Below are 21391 nucleotides of genomic sequence, written 5' to 3' on the forward strand. Positions count from 1 at the left end.
CAGTGTTTAGTGGTCCTCGTTAGAAGACTTAAATGCAGTACATCTAACTTGAGTGTCGCTATAACCTAGGCACTTAAACAGCTTTACAGGGGTAACAAAGCGAGATCTGCCTTTAGCTTCTACCACCGGCCACTACGCTCCGGTCCCCCCCTGCGGAACAGCGCGACGCGGGGCTCAGCCCTCCTCCACAAGATGGCCGCCGCCGCCGCTGAGGGGAGCCGCGCGGCGCGCCGCGGGGACGGCCGGCCGCCGGCGGCGCCCGGGGCAGGGCCGCGGAGCGGCGGCGGCGCCATGGGGGTGGCTGTCGGCGGTGAGGACAGTGACAGCAGCGTGACCATGGTGGAGGGCTCTGTGACGGAAAGCGATGTGGAAGAGGAGTTCTGTTGGAGGAGATGGTAACGCGGCGTCTCTCTGAGCTGCGCGTACTCGAGCGAGCGCGGCGGCAGGCCTGGCGCAGGGAGGGGCGCGGGGCCCGCGGTGACGGGCTGAGGCGGCCGCCCCGGCTGGCCCAGTCCTGGCGTTTCGTCTGTGGAAAACGCCAGACGCGCAGAGGAACCGCTTTCTCTGGCGTCCTGCATCTGATATCCGGAAAGTAAAACTTTTTTTTTTTTTTTTTTTTTTCTTCCTCGGTTCGGACCAGTTTTGCATGCCCTTGGATCCAGTAGTTCTTAGCTCTGCAAGTGCCCCATTTATTTTACACACACATTGTGGGCCTCTGAGTTTGTGCCTCTGGACCCTCCTGAATTATAGTCGGTGGAATTGAAACATACCAGAACCCAACTCAAGAGAAAATAAACACTATTAAATATGATGGATGCAGGTGTTATTTCTCCACATCTTTAACTTGATACCACTGTCATGACATTATCTTGTATCCTTTAAGACACAGCAAAGAATTGAAACGACCAAGCAGTAGCACTATTGTATTGGCTTTGTGGCCCAGTATTGCTTGGAAATACATTAAATGGTGGTATAACTCCCTACCTAAGGTTTTCTATGCAGAGTATCAGGTATATCCTCAAAGTTTTGGGGTTATTGATGTTAGCACTAGAGGTGTGCTTGACCAGAGCGCGTTTAGCAGTGTCCAGCTAAGATGGGTGCCCTTTGCTGCTCTAACTGCCATTTGAGTTTATAGGTCTGAAAAGCAGAGAATTCAACTGTTTAACAACCTTTTTTACTATTTTGCAAAGGTTGCCTTTTCTTAGTGAGAAGATGACTTTAAACACTGAAATAATTAATCAAGGTAGGACTGATTCTTTTTTCAGCCTGTGTTGGTTTTTGTCTGTGAACTGTTGCTGTGGATGTTGCCTGAGTCCATGTTATTTAAACTTGTGTTGCATGAAGTTCGTTCTTATGAACTGCATGTGCTCTCTTATTATATCCATAGTTTTAGCTTGTATTTTAGAAGAAAGTGCAGCACATTTTTAACATCTGAAAAATAGGTTTGCTCTTAATTTCTCCATTCTTCCTGTGCACTATAACTGAGAATGCCTGCCTTGGGAAGTGTTGAACTATATATAGGGATAGCCCGTTTACTTGTGCTTGAGCAGAATAAAGTTAATGGAATCTAAACACATAATAGTCATATAAATGGAATCTATACATATAATAGTCATATGTAACCATGGTTGCATATGGTGTTAAACACCTGCCCCCCCACCCCCCTGACCCCTTTAATATTGTTGAAATGTCCATTCTCTTTAACATACAGAATTTGGGTAGGGATTTTTAAGTGCATTATTTTAAGTGTATTATTAAACTACTTTAAATATAAATGCATGCATGCTCATTTATAGCCTTTAAATCTTTCCCGATAACTCCCTTAGAGCAGGATGCATGAGCAAGCATGTGTAGTTACATAATAGTTTTACTGGTACCTCCTTGACTTTTTTATATAACCCATTTGACTTGCATCCTGTACATTTTATTCCAGCAATACAGAGACTGCCTATTCTTTAAGTGACACAAGGTGTTCTAAATGTTCTTCCAGTTCTTTTTTTCTTTGTCTTTTTGCCAATTTGAAGGCCTGAGTGGACTATTATTTTTTATCAACCTACCCAAAGGTAATATAAATCTTATCTACAGCCCACTGAAATCTCCAGAAGCTTTGTCTATGGCTGTGATTTGCTGATGCTGAACCTTTTTCATAGTTGCTGTATAGTTTTGTCTGAGGAAGGAAGCATGATCCCGTATTGAACTTACGTGTGGTTATCCACTGGAATTAAAACCTGGCAGTATTCAACATACGTGGTTTAAGGCATGTTTATTTGACTCATTGTTCAGTTTGCGGACTGAGGATTTTTCTGAGCATTGGGTGGGGTTTTTTTGTCTCTGTAAATGTAATAGATTATGATACTTTTAGCATTTTGCCTGTGGCATTTTATATTCAGCAAGTTGGAATTAGTATTTTGTTATTCAGGTATTTATGTATACTTGTATAGTAGCAATTTGTTGATGAGATACATAACATAAAAATAAATCTGATGGGTATTTTAATAGGGTCAGTAACAACATTTTAGGTTTGAAAACTAAGGATCCAACCGTAAGGCTTTCTCTCTTTTATTTTCCAGAGAGAAGTTCTTCTTTTGCATAGTCACTAAAGTATTCAATATAGGAGTGCAAATATGTTTAGGTCAGGCAGCTCACCAAAATTACAGCTGTTAATTTAAAAAATAAGAGGAAAGAGTTAATCTCCAATACGAACTTAGAATTTAGACCGACTGTTTTACCACTTAAGTCCTTTGCATATCAGAAGCTTTGATACGTATACCTCAATTATTGAGTGATGTAGAAATTTATGTAGAAATTTATGGAGTTATGGAAAGTTATGTAGAAATTAAGTCAATCAAAACTTCCTTTAATTACTGTCTTTTTCTTTTGTTTGCCTTTTTTTTTTTTTCCCCTAGGAGCTGCCTCCCCAGAAATATGTTTTATACAGAAATTTTCTGATCACACATATAATCAGAAGGAAGAACAAATAAATCCAGTAGGTATAGAAATGATACATCTCCTGCTACACATATCTAACTTAATTATTAATAAACTCACTGGGCCTCCCATACTTTGTATGCAAAAGAGCCAGGTGGCTTGCAGCTGAAATGAATTTTATGGCAAGACAGTTGTTGCGTGTGTAGCACATTCTCTTCAGGGATGTATCAAAGTCTCTTCGCTGTTATTTCATGAGGATATAACCTTTAAAATGAGGGGCAAGCCCCTGACAGGGATGAAGAAGTCATGGAGCACAAACTTTTTCATATGTTCCCTTCAGGAGCTGAAAGATAACCATCTGGGTTAACCATGCCAGAATGCACCCTTGATTACTCATGAGATTACCTGTGATCCAACAACTGGACAATTGTTTCTTTAAAAAAGAAAGAGATAATAATCTAAAATGCAGAGTAAAAGATCTGCTCGTGTGATGGTGGGGTAATTATTCTACTCTACGGATAATTCTGCATTCCCTCATCTAATAATTAGCCTATCTTTTAATATATTTGCCACAGTTGGTAGCTAGCCTATAAACTTCTGTTTAATTGAGCAGTCGGCTTCCACCCGCATATGACATCCTCATGAAACAATTAGAAACAAACAGGTTTCTACTCTTTAACTAGAGATTGTTTTAAAACCTGTGACTGTTACACTGCCCTCAGCACTGTGGATTCACCAGTCCAAAGACCACTCTGTGTATCCTTCTTCCAGTGTAAGAGGGCTTTTTAAAAGAACTAAACTGCTTCCTACATGACAAAAACTGCATTGAAAAAAGACAGTCCTTCTACTGAAGTGAATGTTTTTACAGAGCATTATAGAATTGCAAATAAATTTGTCTTCACTGACAGTGTGGGAAAAAGTGAACAAAATGGAAAAGATGCTGTCATTTCAAAGCCTTTTCTCCGTAAGTTTGTTTTACTGCTTGCATGTCCCAGGGTTGTCTCGACTGAAGTTTACCATGGTTTTCTAAGGACAGAGGGAATGAGGGCAGTGCACGTTTACTCTCTCCCTTTCTGCTCTGGGAACTGATCAGACTCTGTGCTGCCTAACTAAGTCTTTGGCCTCATGGTACTCACCAGAGTAGCCAGTCTGCAATCCCAGCAAGGGATTCTTCCAAGTATAAAGACAAATCTCCTGTCCACAAAAGGAGAAGTCAGAAGAGCAAAGAAACCTAGTACTTTTCACCAAATAGCTTGGGTAACTTTTTTTTTTTTTTTTTTTTTTTTTTTTTTTGTGAGCTCTGTATAGCATGCCACTGGCAGCTTGTTCATGCACAGCATGGGGACAGTATGATGTTCAAAATCTTTACTGAATGCTGTCAGGAACAGTATTGCCCTGTCATCCTTGGTACTTGCATGTGTAGATTGCACCAGTGTGACTCTTCAACCATTCCGAGAGCCAGCCTGGAATGTATTTAAATAGAAGCTTTCCTCTACTGTGTCCGCAGAAATGATCGTATGTGAATACAGCAATGTGATATAAGGGTCATACAGCCTGGAATGGCTGTGATTTTTTTCAGGAAATTTAACATCTATTCCAGTTGTTTGAAAGAGTCTTGGCTTTTTTTGTACTTTGGGTTGGGGGATGCTTGGAATATGCAGTCCTATCTTTGATTCTACTATGCAATAGATTGTAAGAAAGACTTCTCTTCCATCAGAGATGCAGTAGATATACAGATAGATTTTGTAGGATTCCATTTTTTTCCAACCAACAAGTCATTTCCATTAGCATCCTATTCCATGGCTTGTTCAGTCAGGCCTCGTGATGGTAAGTTTGTACTTTCACCTTTTTCTGGCTTTTTTTCCTTGCCCACTTTGGTGAAGTGCACCTAAAGTTGTTAGTTTTTAAGTATCAGTCTTCTTTTGGAACAGAGTTTATTCAGATAGTTGGCTGTCTAAATAAGTGCTCAAATGAGAAAAATCAGTTGGGTTTTGCAGGAATATCCTTACCAAAAGCAAGAGAGCAGGACAAAAGACTGATCCCAGTACTTGCAGTCTGTGGCCACAAATGCTACCTGTGTAACTTCTGTGATTTGAGAAGACCACTCAAACAATCAGCAGTACACTGGTTTTGCTTAGAACCTAATTTTTTAGCAGACAAAACAACTCTTCCATCTTCTGAGATATAATGGTAGTTCATTGAGCTTTAAGCGTCTATCTGAGCAACATTAGCCAGTCGAAGAGGTTTAGTGGTGGTTCTGCTATGCTCCTGACCTTGCTTGGTTCTGGATAGTGTTCTGTGTAAATAACCAGGCTGATTCATACAGAGGCTGTATTTATCAAAGTCAATAACTTTCTACCAACTATCCCATTGCCATATTTTGGAACTACGTCAATCAATAATTGATGGCCAAACTGTTTCTAAAGAATCTGTTCCATTCCAGGGAGCCTTTTAGCAGTCCTTGCTACTGGGCAATCTTCACCTCACCAGGTCTGGGCAGTCTTCACCTCTGCAGGTCATTGCTAAAACAGTGGTTCTTACTGTGTTGCTAATACCTTGTGCAAACCAAATAAGTCATCACTTGGTGTCCACACCAAGATGTTCTTTCCCAGAGTTTTCCTAGTTCTGTGAATGTTCTCCACTATATGTCAATGATTTGTTTAAAATTGCAGCCAGTGTGCTGATAGTCCAGTGGTAATCCCCAGTCTTCAGTGTTTCTGGAAGATAATCATTCTGCAGTTCACTTGCCAATCTTAATTATTCCTAGGCTCCCTTAGACTTTACATAAAGGCTTCTTTTTCCACACTAGAGGAGATTTTTCCCTAATGTACAGTCAAAGGCACAAAAAGCACATCCAAGCTGCTTTTAGTAGAGTTCAAATTTGGCTTCTGCTCTGACATTAGCTTTCCCCTTACCCACATGCCCTTTTCTGTGTCTGCATGTGGCAGCCGTGCCACTTCAAGCTTGCTGATGTGCAGGCTTGGTTTCTTAACTCTGCCTTTTCCAGGGATAGCAAGAGTTGTATACTAAACTCCAGTGTCTCTGAAGCAGCACCCTGTCTTATTTAATGAGGAGAAGGACTTGTTATAAAAAGATTAAAACAGAGAGTCAAAATAAAAATATTTGTGTTTTGGTCTTTTGATGTATAAAACACCTGAAGTTTAAAGTAATCATATCTTAATTGCATAAGTATGTTTTCCTTCTGGGTGATTCATACTCTTGATTTATTTTTCAATACAAATAGCACAAATAAAAATATTTAAGTGGACTGGCTTTTGTATCTTATTAGTAATGTCTGTAAAGATCTGATCTAAAAATTCAGTTTCCCAACTCAATTACAGGAGGAAGAAAATAAGCATGTAATAAAACTGAAAAAATAAATAATGAAGTACACTGTTTACTAATTTGTTTTTTTTTTTTTTCATTCAGACACCTCAAGAAGCATACGCATCTGACCAGTGTCAGCAGTGAGTATGATACGTCACACGGGAATTCCAGTCAGGTGTACTGTGATTAAACAATCCCGTTATACCTCAATTTGTATGCTATTTTATTGTCAGTGTTATATCGTGAAGCGATTTTCTTGTTTGCTTAGTGAAAGATCTATATTTATGTCAGAGATAATTATGTGTTCAGTATGGGTCAAACTGTACTTCTATTTGTTTTTATTGTTGATATTACCTTTAATGGTATAAGGACATAAGCAACAGGAATGACAGTATACTACTCAGGGAAAAACATTAGACAAAAATTTGTAATAAATAATATTGGACCTTTTGTTCTTAGAAGCTGTGGAAAGATTTCAGTAGAAGATGGGTTTATAATAGAAATAGAGAAAAAAAAAGTAATAAAAATTAGGAAGGGCCATTTTTTCACTTAGAAAATGTATGTACAAGTGTATCTAGCTCCAGTTCGGAAATCTGGAAGTCTTAGATACTGTATGTCCTTGTAAAGAGAAGCATGCCTCTAAAATAACTGTAGTTGTTTCCACAAATAACTGTAAGTACAAAACTGCATAAATAAACTCAAAGTACTGTAAAGATTTTCTTAAACTGAGCAGATTATAATTATTTCTGAGTAAGAACTTTTTATTGTAGATTTATTGTATTATGCGTGTATATTTTTAATTCTAGGGGTTGTCTAGCACTTACTGAAAGTAGTTCTGAGCCTGATTTTTCACTACATGCTTCAGTAGAGGAACTGCAAAATAATTCTGCAGGTATGTTGTATTTTGTACAAAACTGAAAGTTGCTCTAGCAGTGTCAAAATCAATTGAGAAGCTGAAGATGAGTATCCATGTAGTATTGTTTAGAATCTGACTATATGTGGCCTTTATAACAGTTGTTTAGTTTTCCTGGTTGTCTTGACTACAACTATGTTTCTGTGAGTATTCTGTTAAGATTAATTGAAGAAATAACTTTTTTTCCCAAGCCAGTGGTATATGTCCATCTTGGAATTATTTTGTTGCTGTGGAACTTCCTGACAAAAGTTACAGACCATATGATACTCGAGTGTCATATGGATGTGTAAGGTAAGCATGGATGTAGCAGTCATTGAGTGTTCCTATATGCTTCTTACTAACATATCCAAGAATCAAAAGCATCTACAAGAGAGGAGAAACAAAAATGCTACTGGTCATTCCCCAGATCTGCCAGTCACCTGCTGTTGCTTCAGTTGTACTTCTGTTCCTCTGCTCTGCTGTGTGCCCCCAGCAGTGCAGGACTGCCCCATCTGTTTTGCCATCTCCCTGTTTGAACTAAGTTTTGCTAACCCAATAGGAAACCATTCACTTTATTTCTGATTAAGAAATTCCCAGAGAGTCACATGAATGTCAAAACATGATGATGGGAGCAGCAGGGTTGGGGCCAGCCTTTTTCAGATGCAGTAAATTATTGTATTTTTTTAGCTGTATTGTCTAATTGCATTGTAATTACAGAGGACAGGGGTAGGTCTCATCCTTTGCAATGGGCAGCAATTTCATCTGCTGATAGTTTTTGGAAACACAGGCCTCTAAACCACTGTGAAGAAATGTGACAAAATAACCCTGGAATATAGTTTGGTGACTAACAGAGCCTAACTAGAAACCTTTTTGTCAGTTCCCCTTAGGGAACATGACTGTGGTAATTCCTAATGTTTGAAACTTCAGCCCTAATCAGAAAGTGAAGCCATTTTATTAGAGATGATGCAAACTTTCAGAAGTGGAAAGTGCAACTGAAATATTTGTTTACTCCTAAATTTAGATACTGGATTGAATGGATTTCAGGAAGATTCGGAAGAACAGGTTAGTGTATTTTTACAACTGAATGTATATAAAATTTAATTTAATTAGCATTAGAGAATGTTTTACTGAAAAAATACCTGGTTCTTTCATTTTAAAAGGCAAGCTGAAAGCTTTCAAAAGGCTGTTGACCTGACACTGAGTGCATTAGGTGAAAACAACTTGAGAGCTAACTTTTACTTTCTGCTTTTTGCATAGGAACTGCAGTTATTAAGTTTGCAGAGCACAAGGGTAGAAGCATAGCAGTAACAGTGAGGTAGGAAAGATGTCACCATGACACAGCATCTGTAAGAGCTGTTACTTAAGCTAAAGTAATGAAGACTTTTAGTAGCTTAAAACATGTTTTCCACCAGTGAAAGTTATGGAAGAGGCATTAGGAAGGTCTTTGAGGAGGAACAGAGCATCTGTAACTGTCCTGTTTGGGAGTAATGTTTACTTGTGGCCAAAAGTAGGTAGTACCAGTCTCTTTGATACATCTCTTTGGCTGCTCCTGAGTGACAGGTTTCAATGCTGATGAGGTAAAAGTGAGGAAGTAGCTTTGCAGCTACCTTGTCCCCCAATTGTCAGCTCCTTTCTCAGCAATACTGAATTGGGGATGGTTCCACTCTGGTGTGAGCCTATCTACGTGAGTGTTGCAAGGCACTGCCCGCTTTCTTTGCCATGTGTTTCTGCTGCTTCCTTTGGACCAATAGCACTTGTTTGACCCCCAGCATGAAGCAGGTTTTGGGGAACAGCTGTCAGATGCTGTTCAGTTTTTTTTTTTTTTGTTGGCTTAGTTTTCAGCCAGGTTATCTTTTCAGTCCAGCTCCTCAGGAGATTAGGTGGGTGCCAGTGCAACACAAAAGAGGATGTGGAAGTGAACAGCTGAAGGCAAGTGGAAGGACAAGGACTGTACCAACACTAATTTAGATAAACTTAATGCAATCTGAATGTTACAAGTATAGCTCACAAGTAATACTGATTATTTTAGTATTTACCTGCCTGCAAACACTGCTTTTGCACGTAAAAAAAAAAAAAAAACAAACAAAAACCTTGGAGGGAAGAAGGAATTCCCTGACTGCTTCCAGAAAGCACAGTATAAAAAATTCAACAATATATCTGTGTGAACCATCCAATCCAGAAATATCTTGAGCAAGACTTGAAGGTTCTGCAGTCACCAGCATAAACATCCAGTGGTTAAATGTTCCCGATTCCTCTCCATTTCCCCTTCCCCTTTTCCCTTCCAGCACTCCCTCCATTTTTGGTTTGCAGTCAGTGAAGTCCAAGCATCAGTGAATGACTTGAGCAGATTTCTCTCCAGTCAGCAGAGGAAGTGCTTGCAGCATTTTATGAAGGGGTTCTTGGCCTTCGGCTCTGTATCCTCTGTTTGTATGCTGTTGTTTGCAGCCCCAGTGTTACTTATGTCTGCTCTACTACCTCTGCATTGTTAACTCTTTCTGTTGCCCCTTTGAGGCACAGTGTCCAATTTGTGCTTTTTGATTTCTAGTCTCAGTTCATTGCTGACCCGTTCATTGGTTTTAGGTCTATGCATGCTGGACAAAGAAACCGTGGTTGAAATTTGCTCTGTTGCTGTTTCTGCAGTAAAAAGTAACTGCGATTACCAACTCCTGTGGCAATGTCATGGACAGTTTTGAGGATTTCTGCAGCACTAGTGTCATCAGCTGCATGGGTCCTAGAGAAGTGAGAGGATTTTACTAGGTACATGTAATGCTTGCTGCCATCTGCAGCTTATTAGGAAACCTCACATTAACTTACAGCAGGATACTAGTTCCAGTGTTTCTTCTCTGACATTCCAGTGTGGAGCAATTTACAGCAATATGCAGTGTAATTGTCTGCTGAAATAACCTGCTTAATGCAGAGACCATGGCATTATGACCGTTACATCTAGTCCCATAGATTTGTATCTATAAATAAAAAGTTATAATTCTATATAAATCAGTTTTACTTCCCTTTTTTGAGGAAGCCTGATTAAGGTTAATATTGGGGAAAAAACAGTACTTGCTAAAATTCACCAAAGACAAATTTGAGGACAGTATGGCAAATTGTTCATGTAGCAAGTATGATACGTTACATGGTCAAGTATCCCTTGTCTCAGAACAAAGTAAAAGAATGAAATCCCCTAGGCTATTTCTTGTTGAAAGTTATACAATTACTAGTATAGAATTATAATGCCAAGTTTATTAAATGAAACATTCTCATTGTAAAGAGTTAGTTAAATAGAACAAAATCAAAATGCCTTGAAATAAAGATTACCTGTGGTTAATAGCCTCTGAAGAGTTGGTAGATTGAGTGCATTGAGAATGAGAGGATATTTTAGGAGCCTGGAGTAAGAAGGTTGGGATTAATCACTGCAGTGAATTTACTTTTTGCGTATTGGGTGATGTTGGCACTGTCAAGATCTGAGTGCTGCAGGAAGACCTTTTGTGAGAAGAATCAATGGCCATCACAAGCTTCTGGGTATTGATTTGAAGAAAGGGCAGGACAGACACCTTGACAGCCACCAGTGAGTCACTGGGCATGTTAGTTTAGTATATCTATTCTTGAAAATACAAGAGAAATTAATTAATTAGCATAATCTCTGCATGGAAGTCCTGACACCATAAAATGGAGTCTTGCCAGGTTTTCTTGATTTTGATGATGTAGCAGCTCTGATTTTTGTTGTGGTTAGTCTATTAATTGTGGGTCCAGTGCTATTCAATATCTTCATTAATGTCCTGGAAAATGGAACAGAATGCACCCTCAGCTAGTTGAGGGATGGTACTGGGAGGAGTGACTGATGTACCATATAGTTGTGTTGCCATTCAGAGGGACCTGGACAGGTTGGAGAACTGGGCAGAGAGAAATTTTAATAAGTTCAACAAGGGGAAATGCAAAGTGCTGCATATGGGGAAGGAGTAATCTCAGGCACCAGTGTATGTTGGGTACCAGTTGGCTGGAAAGTAGCTCTGCAGAGAAAGACCTGAGGTTTCTGGTGGACAATAAACTGGCCACAAGCCAGTGATATGAACTTGTGGCAAAGAAGGTAAACAACGTACTGGGAAGAGTGTTGGCAGCAAGTAGAGAGAGGTGATCCTCTTCTCAGAACTGGTAATGCCACCTCTAGAATACTGTGTCCAGTTCTGGGTCCTCAGTACGAGAAAGATAAGGACACACTGGAGCGAGTCCAGCACAGGGCCACGAAGATCATTGAACTGACACATCTGGTTTTGTAGGGCCGTTGACACAGTCCTCCACAAGATCCTTCACTCTTAATTGGAGAGAGATGGATTTGATGGGTGAGCTGTTCCGTGGATGAGGAATTGATTGGTTGGTTGCATCCAGAGGGTAGTGGTGAAGCGCTCAATGTCCAGGTAGAGGTCAGTGAGGAGTGGCGTGCCTCAGGGGTCTGTGTTGGGACCAGTACTGTTTAACATCTTCATCAGTGACATAGACAGTGGGATTGAATACACCCTCAGCACGTTTGCAGAAGACACCAACCTGAGTGATGCAGCTGACAAGCCTGAGGGATGGGATGCCATCCAGAGGGACCTGGAGAAGCTCAAGAAGTGGGGCTGTGTGAACCTTATGGAGTTCAACAAGGCCAAGTGCAAGCTCATGCATGTGGGTTGGATCAACCCCCGGTATCCATACAGGTTGCGGGACGAAGGGAGTGAGAGCAGCCCTGCGGAGGAGGACTTGGGAGTACCAATGGATGAGAAGCAGGACGTGAGCCAGCAATGTGTGCTCACAGCCCAGAAAGCCAACTGTATTCTGGGCTGCATCAAAAGAAGTGTGGCCAGCAAGTCAAGGGAGGTGGTTCTTCCTGTGTGCTATGTGTTGATGAGACCACACCTGGGGTGCTGCATCCAGCTCTGGAGTCCTTGGCACAGCAGGTGCTGTTGGAGCAGGTCCAGAGGAGGACCACAAAAATGATCAGAGGACTGGAACACCTCTCCTGTGAGGGAGTTGGGGTTATTCAGCCTGGAGAAAAGAAGGCTCTGAGGAGAAGTTATTGCAGCCTTTCAGTACTTAAAGGGGGCTGATAAGAAGGATGAGGACAGACTTTTTGGTAGGGCCTGTTGTGATAGGACAAGGGGTAATGGTTTTAAAATAAAAGGGGATAGATTCAGACGATATGTAAGGAAGAAATTCTTTAGGATGAGGGTGGTGAAACACTGGAGCAGGTTGCCCAGACAGTTGGTAGATGCCCCATCGCTGGAAATGTTCAAGATCAGGTTGGATGGGGCTCTGAGTAACCCGATCTAGTTCAAAATGTCCCTGCCTGTGTCAGGGGGGATTTGGCTGGGTGACCTTTAAAAGGTCCCTTCCAACCCAAATTATTCTGTGATCTTTCATGTAAGGACAGGCCAGGAGAGCTAGGACTGTTCAGCCTGGAGAAGAGGAGGCTCGGGGGGATCCTACTGATGTGTATGAACACGTAACAGGAAGGAATGAAGATAAGGGAGCCATACTTCTTTGTAATGCCCAGTGATAGGACATGAGGGAATGGACACAAATTAAAAAGAAATCTCATCTGAACACTGAAAAGCAACTTTTTAACTTTGAGGATGGTCAGACACTGGAACAGGTTGCCCAGAGAGGTTGTACACTCTCCACCTGTGGAGATACTCAGAACCTGAATGGAATGGTCCTGGGCAACCTGCTGCAGCTGACACTGCTTGAGCAGCAGTGTTGAACTAGATGATCTCAAGACATCCCTTCCAACTTCAACTGTTCTGTGATTCTCTGTTGCATCCCTCATGTCCCAGCATATTGCAGTAATCTCCAGCTCAGCATTCTCACAAAAGCTGGTAATGTTGATACTTCTGAAGCCTTAACTCTTTCATGGTGATTCTCTTAGATATATATATTGAAAAGCTGAACTTCCCTGCTGTTTGACTCAGAGCTCGCAGATATAGGAGTCTACTTAACATTTCCACTCCACCCTTACTATTTATGCTTCAGTATTAGTCAGTCTGGTTTTATCTTGTAACTTTGTCAAGTGTGTGACACCAAATAACCACCAATTTTTCAATAATTTTTTAATTGTTCTCAAACTTACAGTAGAAAAATCCTTGCATGTCATGATTCACCAGGGTGATGTGAATGCACTGCCATCTGATGGGACTGACAGGACAGGTTTAGGTTTACTCACGTAGTGCACAGGGAGAGGTAAACATTGAAGGCTTAGCTAAGCCTGGCTCACTCACTGGCTTTTGGTGGAGTGAGTTTATTAAAGCACAGTTTTTATATCGATGGTCAAGTAAGTTGGGTTTTTTTAGATGAGACCTCTGCTTCACCTCCCTGTCCACCTGCTTCCTTTCATATGAGGTCCTGAATCAGCTGAGACTGGAGTTGACTGTGGCCATCCTCAGCTGTTGCCCACTGTATGCTTAATGGGTAAGGTGGGGAGACAAGAGATTTTGGGCTGATGCTAGAAGGTCAGCAGGATTTGTGCCTGCTCTAAGGAGCACCTTGATTTGGATTTGCACTGGGAATAATTGAGTCATGAATATAGTGGGATTTAAATCAAGGCTTTCAAAGTAGTGTGGTCATGCTTAGTGGAAGAGATTCACAGATGCCATGAGATGGTTGACATTCAAACTCTAGAAGAATTAACAGCCTTACGCCAAAGAGATACATTTTTCTCTTTGGCATTCTTATACAGGAACCCCTTTCTAAAATTAGTTGCTTGAAGCATAGCTCTTCTGGTGGAGGATAGCCCTGAACCTGCATTTACCACAACATTGATATTTTACTGCTGAGCTACTGACTGAGGTGGAATCCTGCTCCTCCTTTGAGTGAAACCTGTGTGTATTTAGACCATATTTACTAGACTGGGGTCCACAGGAGAGAGAAATCCCTGTTTTAATTCATCTCCTGGCTGGCTCAGCCTGGGTCCTTTAGCAGCTCTCTTCCTTTTTGAACAGATAATTGAAGGTACAGGGACCTTAGGCAGTGGGGCTTTAGGTGTCTTTATAGGTAAGTGGCACCTGAGGATGGGTTTTAGAGGGGGAAAGTTTTGACTATTATTATGTTCTGTAGATTCTAATTACTTGTAGAGCAAGTCCCACAGGATTTTGCTAACAGAGATGAGTGCTAAAGAAATTTAGGTACCTGTAGTTGGGTGGGGTTTTTGTGAACACCAGTCACATTGGAGTTTTGGATTTCAGTTGCATTTGGGTTTTTAGGATCTTGCAAAATTAGTCATTTATGCCTGCCTGATCATTTCCCATTAATATAAATGCAGGTTTCACCTGCACTTCAACAAACGCACCAAGCCTTTTCCTTAAGAAATTTGTAATATACATACACACTGTTTATACCACAGTTCTTCAAGTACAGAAAGTTTGCCAGTGGGTATTTTCCCCAATTGTTTAAAGTCTGCACAAGTTAGAGAAGTGGTCTAAACAGAAGCTGTAATTCAATACAGCAAAGTAATAAGTACTTAAAAATGAACAATTAGCTGCACAAGTACCAGATAGGTAAAAGTACGCTGGGGAATAGTTTTTCAACAAAGAATCAGGGATTTATAATGGCTTACAAATTTAATGTGATTCAGTGTTGTCAGATTTCTGCCCTTTCTGTTTTATTTTCTGTGAGCTTTATCAAAATTATGTTACCAGTGGTTGAAGGATTTGTGCACTGCCCAGTATTGCCACTTGCTGGCAGCAAGAGTCTAAAAATGTATTGAAAGAGATTTCCTTAAGATCCAGTATTACTAAGCAACAGCGCTATTACATACAAATGTAATCTGGTACAAATGGCATCTGATTTTCTCCTGCAGAAGGATTTGAAGCAGTAATAGAAAAAAAAATAGAAAAGCTATTAATTGATAGAAAAATGGGTGCATCTGTCCAAAGTGGTTCAACATGATTAGAAAAACAAGAGCAGTATTACTTATCCAAGAACAGTTACAGTTTTGTGGTTCTGTACTCAGTGCGTTTCATGGTCTGAGCTCAGAGGGCAACTGAGCACCACACAGCCGCTCACTCCCCCCTTCACCCCCAATGCTGAGAAGGAGAAAATAAGCCAGGGTTGGGATTCGAAATAGGACAGGGAGGAGCAAATCACTCATTTTGGTCATGGGCAAAATGCAGACTCATTAGGGGAAGGAAAAAAAAGAACATAAGTTCATTACAGGCACTAGCAACAACACTATACAGACAGAGTAGGACATTGAGAAGCATTACCACATATTGAAAAACCTTCCTACACCCCTCCCTTCTTCCCAGGCTCAGCTCTGCTTCAGATATCTCTACCTCTTCCCCCTAGCAGCGCAGGGGGCAGGGAATGGGGGGTGCAGTCAGTGCTGCCACTTCTTCCATCTTTGGGTGGGGTGAAACTTCCCGAACTTTTTCCCCTGCTCCGGTGTGGTCCCCCTCTCACAGGAGACAGTCCTCCACAAGCTTTTTCTGACATGAGTCCCTCCCACATGCTGCAGCATTCCCCTAGCTGTCCCAGTGTGGGTCAGCAACTTTCTCCAACTGGAGTCCCTCCCATGGGCTGCAGCCCTTCCCGAGCTGCTCTGGCATGGGACACCCCTGCATGCTGCAATCCTCCCAGCGCTGAACTACAACAGCTGGAGCTGCTTCTTCCCACAGAATCCTGGCCTCCTTTCAGCATAGACATCTTAGATGTACATGCAAGGCCCCTCATCAGCAATAAATCAGTGTCTGCTCCACCACAGACCTCCATGGGTGGCAGGGGGGGGTCGCCCTGCCGTCTCACCACAGGATACAGGGGGGTCTCTGCTCCGGCACACCTCCCCCCTCCTTTCTTCCTCCGTTCCTCCACTGACTTTGGTGTTCACGCAGCTGCAGCAACTCCTCCTCACAAGTCCGACTCCTCCTCACCAGGTCCCTTCTTAAATATCTTATTGCAGAGGTGCAGCTGATTGGCTCAGTTTTCGTGCAGAGGTGGGGACGACTTGGGGCTAGGGGAGCTTCAAGAAGCTTATCATAGGAGGCACCGCTGTAGCCCCCTATCCTGCTGCCAAAAAAAATCCACGACTCACTGAAACCCAGGACAGTGTGGAAACTCAAACGTGCAGTTTCCAAACACACCCCTGAGGTTTTGAACTGAAGCTTGTGAGGCACAAATGCTCCATACATGTGTAGGATCCACATAAACAGATAATCAAAACTCATATAGTGCATTTTACTAGCTATGCTTTTTATATTATTGTGAATATGTTCACTTTCTTTATTTCTAGGTGACAGAATTTTTTAATGCCTTCCTTTTAAAGCCGTTTAACACCTGTAAGTCATGGGCAATGGCATAATATCTTTGACTTTGTAACAGATTTAGTCTTTCTGACTCTGTATTTTCACTGCTAGGGAAGTCAACAGCTGAAGTGCTCTACTTTTGAAACTGAAACCTCAGTCTAACTCTTGTTAAGAAATTGTATGAGTTTTTAGGGAAGGCTTTGAGTCTTTTAGTTTATTAAAAGATTACAAATAAAATATATATATATATATGGGGATGACTTCTAAAGTGAATGTTAATTACATGCTTTTTAGAAAAAGTCATTCCATTCCTATTTGTAAACAATTTTTTTAATATCTAGATTTCAGGGAAATTAGGTAATTAAGATCCCTGTCCAGAAATAAGCCTCCCTTCTGGAGGTTCCAATAACTGTTACAAAGGAACAGACACCACAATATATATTTCTGCATGTTTTAGGAGATTGATAGAGGACCTGCATGACCATCATTGACACAGATAACAGAGTAAAAGAACATTGCCCAAACAATACAGATCTTTCACTGGGATCCCCAGGGGAGATTTTCATGGAAGCATTCACTGAACAGAGTATAGAGACTGGTGAATTTGAAATCAGTGATTTGTTGAGATCCATCAGTGATCCTGAGAGTCTTAAAATTCTAAACCTATTGCCTGACAAGTTAGAGTGTCAGGGTCGTGCTTTTTCCATTGATCCATCAGCAGATGAGAGCAGTGGTGCCTACCTTGTGACAATTTTGAATGCCTTGTCTGTAGTACAGTCTGTCACTCCTGCGGTCCCAAATAAGAGACGTCTTAACATCAAGAAAAAGCAGTTAAATTCAGAACACAGTATCCCCCAGTTAGATGGTGACTGTACACAAATAACAAACATGATTGAGCCTCAGCTTGCTGCATTTCAGGTGGAAGAAATAAAAGCCTTAGAAGGATCTAACTTGCAGAGGACAGCAAATGAGCAAGTATATACACAGTTTCATTAATATGTGAAAATTTATATTTATCATAAAATACTTTATAGAATAGCCAAATTACTTGGAGATGTGTATCTTAACAAAGAATAAACTGGCATCAGTAATTTACATGTTTAATACATGTCAGTTGGTTTTGTTTTAGAAGTCCAATAGTGTTTTTCTGTTTTGATATATCCATGTTACGAAAATGTCCGAGCTTGCTGGGATGGGAAATCCTAGTAAAGTTAATTAAGTGGCTGATGTGGAAATCTAGAATCATTGGAGTTTCAAAACCTCCTGGTCCCCCTGTATATCTTCTATGTCTCTTGTTCTCTCCAAGGAAATTTCCAAAACGCTATTCTGTTATTTCATTGTAGCACGCTGGCATGTACCATCCAGTTCCAACTCTAGGTTACTACCCCATCTGGTTCTATTTTTCCTCCAGACTACGGTATGCTGTTTTCTGCTGTCGTAGTTCTCACTGGTGTAGCATACAAATGCTTTCCAAGTATGACAAAAGAAATGATAGCTATGTCTTTTCTGTAGACTAGAAGGACAGGGATTTCTTACATGTGTATTTATTTTGCTATGTGAGACTTACTGAAAAAACTGAAGGATGGTTTTATGTTCATGTCTTCACCTGAAGAAGACAGTATGTATGGATACAACGTGTGAGCCATCTTTCTGTTTTCTTCCCTTACCCCATGCTGTTCTCTCTACAGTGTTACATCCTGTGCTGTAAAGGTGATCTGGAATAGGTCATTTGGATTCAACAACATGAATGCAAAAATCTGGAGAGGAACATGAAGGGAGAGCAGTACTATAGTCTCTTCCTGTTTAGGGAAAGAGAAGATAGGAGATGTATGTTTATGCTATAGAGTGTAGTAGACAGCCCTTGTAAACTTGGAAGCAGATGCTCAGCTCTATGTTGTCTTTGAATAATCTGGAACTGCAAATCAATGATCAACAACATATAACTAGCTATTTAGGTGGTTTTACTTTGCTTCCTCACAATGGTATAAAGGATACAAAGACTGTGAGCTAATTCTCTCTTTTGCTGGTGGTGTTAATGGTACATAATAAAATGTGCCACAAAGGTAGCTAATTTCAAGGTGCTGAAAGGTCTCTAGGCTAATTCTCTCAGAACCATAAAAACTTACAAAGCACTTTCAGTAAAGCGTTGATTTCTGAAATTTGTAGTACAACTGTGTGAAACCTAATGTATAGATTTACTCAGTATTGCAGTTAAGATTGTGAAACAGGGTCCTCTGGGGATGAGGATTTATAACCTTTTGTCAATTAATTGAATTTAGCATTTTTTTGTGCCTCTATCTTTTGTTCGTGAAAGCGGAAAGTAGGAAGACAATTTAATGAGGAAAAAAATCCCAGTTAATTTTTTAGTAACTGGTTGCATTCTAACAGTATATTGTTCACCTCGGCCTTTTCTCGTCCCTGTTGTGGTGAAACAAGTACCCAAAAGAGGATAGCCTGTGATATCCTGTAGATGCAATCAGGATGCTGGATTGCCCATTTATTTTAATATATGTTCCCTTACAAAGCAAGAGGCTTTTTCTTCTGTTTGAAATATTTTCTCCTTCCTCTCTAACCTTCCTTGCATAGCAGATGTGATGCCATGGAAAGTACTGCATTGACAGTTTTGTAAGTGGAAATACTTGGCTTTCCCCTACTGCCTTGTTAACATGCATCATATCTTGACCTGGAATGACCACTTCTGGGAATGCAATTTGCCTCTTCAGTAGCCTCTCTACTGAATATATAAATTTAAAAAAATAATCAGTGAATCCTCCATTTACATCTGTGTCCCAAGAAAGGACTAACAAGTTCTCCCACATCTCTGTGGAAGAATTTGTATGTATATATGCTGAGGGTGCGTCCTAAGAGCTTTCAGCATTACTCAAGTGTGTAGTAAGATAGTGACTACCCAGGTTTCAGGAACTTGGGTGATACACAGCAGCAGGTCATACTCACTCGACTAAAACAGTGAATAAACTCCAGTCACTCAAATTAACTGCCATGTGATGACATATCTTTAGGGTGGGATTTCTCTCCCTTACTGTTAGAGATAAGCCTCTGGTATACACCAGTCATTTAGGTACCCCTTTGCACAACTTAGGACAAAGTGAACCACCATCATCTCTGAAAGTAGCTCTTCCTTTTCGCCAGTGGTAGGGGTAATGAGGATGCCTGGTGTCATACAGATGCTTGATTTTTAGAAGGCTGAAGGTAGGTGAAGTGAATCTCTTCCATCATGGCTGTAGCTCAGGGGTGGTACATCTTTTGAAATATCTTCTCAGCTGGGAGTTACCAGACCTCTGGTGAAACATGGTTCTTGATCTTTTGCACATTTCTGGGCTGTGCAAGAGTGAGATAAAGTGGACTGGCTTAAGATGTCTTAAACATCAGTTTATTTTTTAGGACAGGAATGCATGTCCATAGGAAACTGAAACGAATCTGTTAAGTCATTTCATATGTCCAGCCAAACGATTTTCAGATAGTAACAACTTCTGTTCTCTGTCAGCCAGCCTAGATTTATTATTTAAGTTGTGATTCTGAGTATCCTAATTCCCATGGCTCATTCTGCCAGGGTCACATGCTGTGGCATACTACTTTAGGAGTGCCTCTGCTATGGCAGCCTCTGTCTCTCATACCTGTAGAATTCTAGTTATTCACTTAACCCTTCCATTGTCTGTGAGCACATGTATAATTGATAAAACAATGTTCTCAAAGCTCTTATACACAGCCCTTGTTTTAACTGCATGCTTACCAATTGCTTGTGATACTTCTTTTTTTGTCACAGCCTGTGGGTGATCAGCAGAGAGAGAAAGTAGTTTCAGATTACTGGGGTGCCACTCCTAGTGAAAAGCAAACCGGTGAGGGAAGTCCACATTCAGTGGAGGCTGCAGCATGTGCATATACAGCCCAAACAACATCAAGTAAAGAGATGCAGTTAAGGGAGACCTCCTCAAGAAGTTACAGAAATCATGTTTCCAGTCATCACCAAATACTAGAAGACACTCAGCAGAGGATGTCTTACAGTGACAGTACAACAAGAAACAAAGCTAAGGATTTTGAGTATGACAAAATCATGCATAATATTTGTAAATTCTTTTTTTAAATTACTGTAATAAATATAATGCATACAGAGTACTCATGTGAATTACTTTAAATGATTGAAAGGTAAAGGTTTTACCTTTATTTAAAGATCTGAAAGTTAGTTTCTCTCCTGATTTGCTCTTTATGCAGTACTACCTAAGCTAGCCTATATGTTTGCATGCTATTACAGCCTTCCTTTTAAAATCAAATATATTCAAATTCCTAGCTCTACTATAAACATCAATTTATATAGAGAATATTTTTGTTGATTCTAAGCAAATCTCTTGTCAGTGAAATTCAGACATCTACTTCTAAAGACAAGCAGGATCTAGAAATCAACAGATGCCAAAAATTAATTCTGAGTGAGGATGGAAAACCTGAGCAGAGAAGAAGGAGCAAGAGAATCGAAAACAGACAGAGTAAGATATTCTCTGATGTTTACCATAAATACTATATTTTTATTTGAACAACTATACTGAGTCAAATATAATTCATAACCTTTCCAATATAATGGCATAGATTTCTTTTTAAAAAGTGTTATAAACATTAATTTTAAAAATAAAAGTTATTGATAATTTCTCTCACTTGTTTAAACCTACATAGCAATTGACTTGTTTACATATGCTCCTTCAAAATCATGAGAGTTTTTTCAGGATACAATTTTTATCATAGTGTTATATATGAAAAAATTATGGTGCATTCTGAAAAGCAGAAGAAAAAATGTTTTTATGCAGAGTGAAAATGTAGATCCTGATATACATTTATGTATACTTCCATAATCTAGTATTCTGTGTGCAACATCATTCTGAAGGCAGTGCCATCCCCAAGAACTGACCTGTACAAACCAGCTTATACTATTGTGAATGCCTGCTGTTGTTATTCTGTCTATTTTAAATAT

The 21391-nt window shown here is 40.4% G+C and overlaps 1 protein-coding gene across 1 annotated transcript in view; it reads left to right on the forward strand.

The window, feature by feature from the left end:
* Window positions 1–6: 6 nt before the first annotated feature.
* ANKRD31 (ankyrin repeat domain 31) overlaps window positions 7–21391 on the forward strand; it is a 72168-nt gene continuing 50783 nt past the window's right edge. Inside the window, exons 1-8 of the mRNA XM_032986254.2 lie at window positions 7–395; window positions 1191–1243; window positions 2907–2986; window positions 6358–6395; window positions 7062–7147; window positions 8169–8209; window positions 20198–20472; window positions 20785–20912. Of these exons, the coding sequence (XP_032842145.2) occupies window positions 193–395; window positions 1191–1243; window positions 2907–2986; window positions 6358–6395; window positions 7062–7147; window positions 8169–8209; window positions 20198–20472; window positions 20785–20912 (904 nt within the window). The 5' untranslated portion in view covers window positions 7–192. The remainder of the gene's footprint in view (window positions 396–1190; window positions 1244–2906; window positions 2987–6357; window positions 6396–7061; window positions 7148–8168; window positions 8210–20197; window positions 20473–20784; window positions 20913–21391) is intronic.

Source organism: Tyto alba, unplaced genomic scaffold (genome assembly GCF_018691265.1).
Source record: "Tyto alba isolate M040663 unplaced genomic scaffold, T.alba_DEE_v4.0 Super-Scaffold_42, whole genome shotgun sequence".
NCBI classification, from domain to species: domain Eukaryota; kingdom Metazoa; phylum Chordata; class Aves; order Strigiformes; family Tytonidae; genus Tyto; species Tyto alba.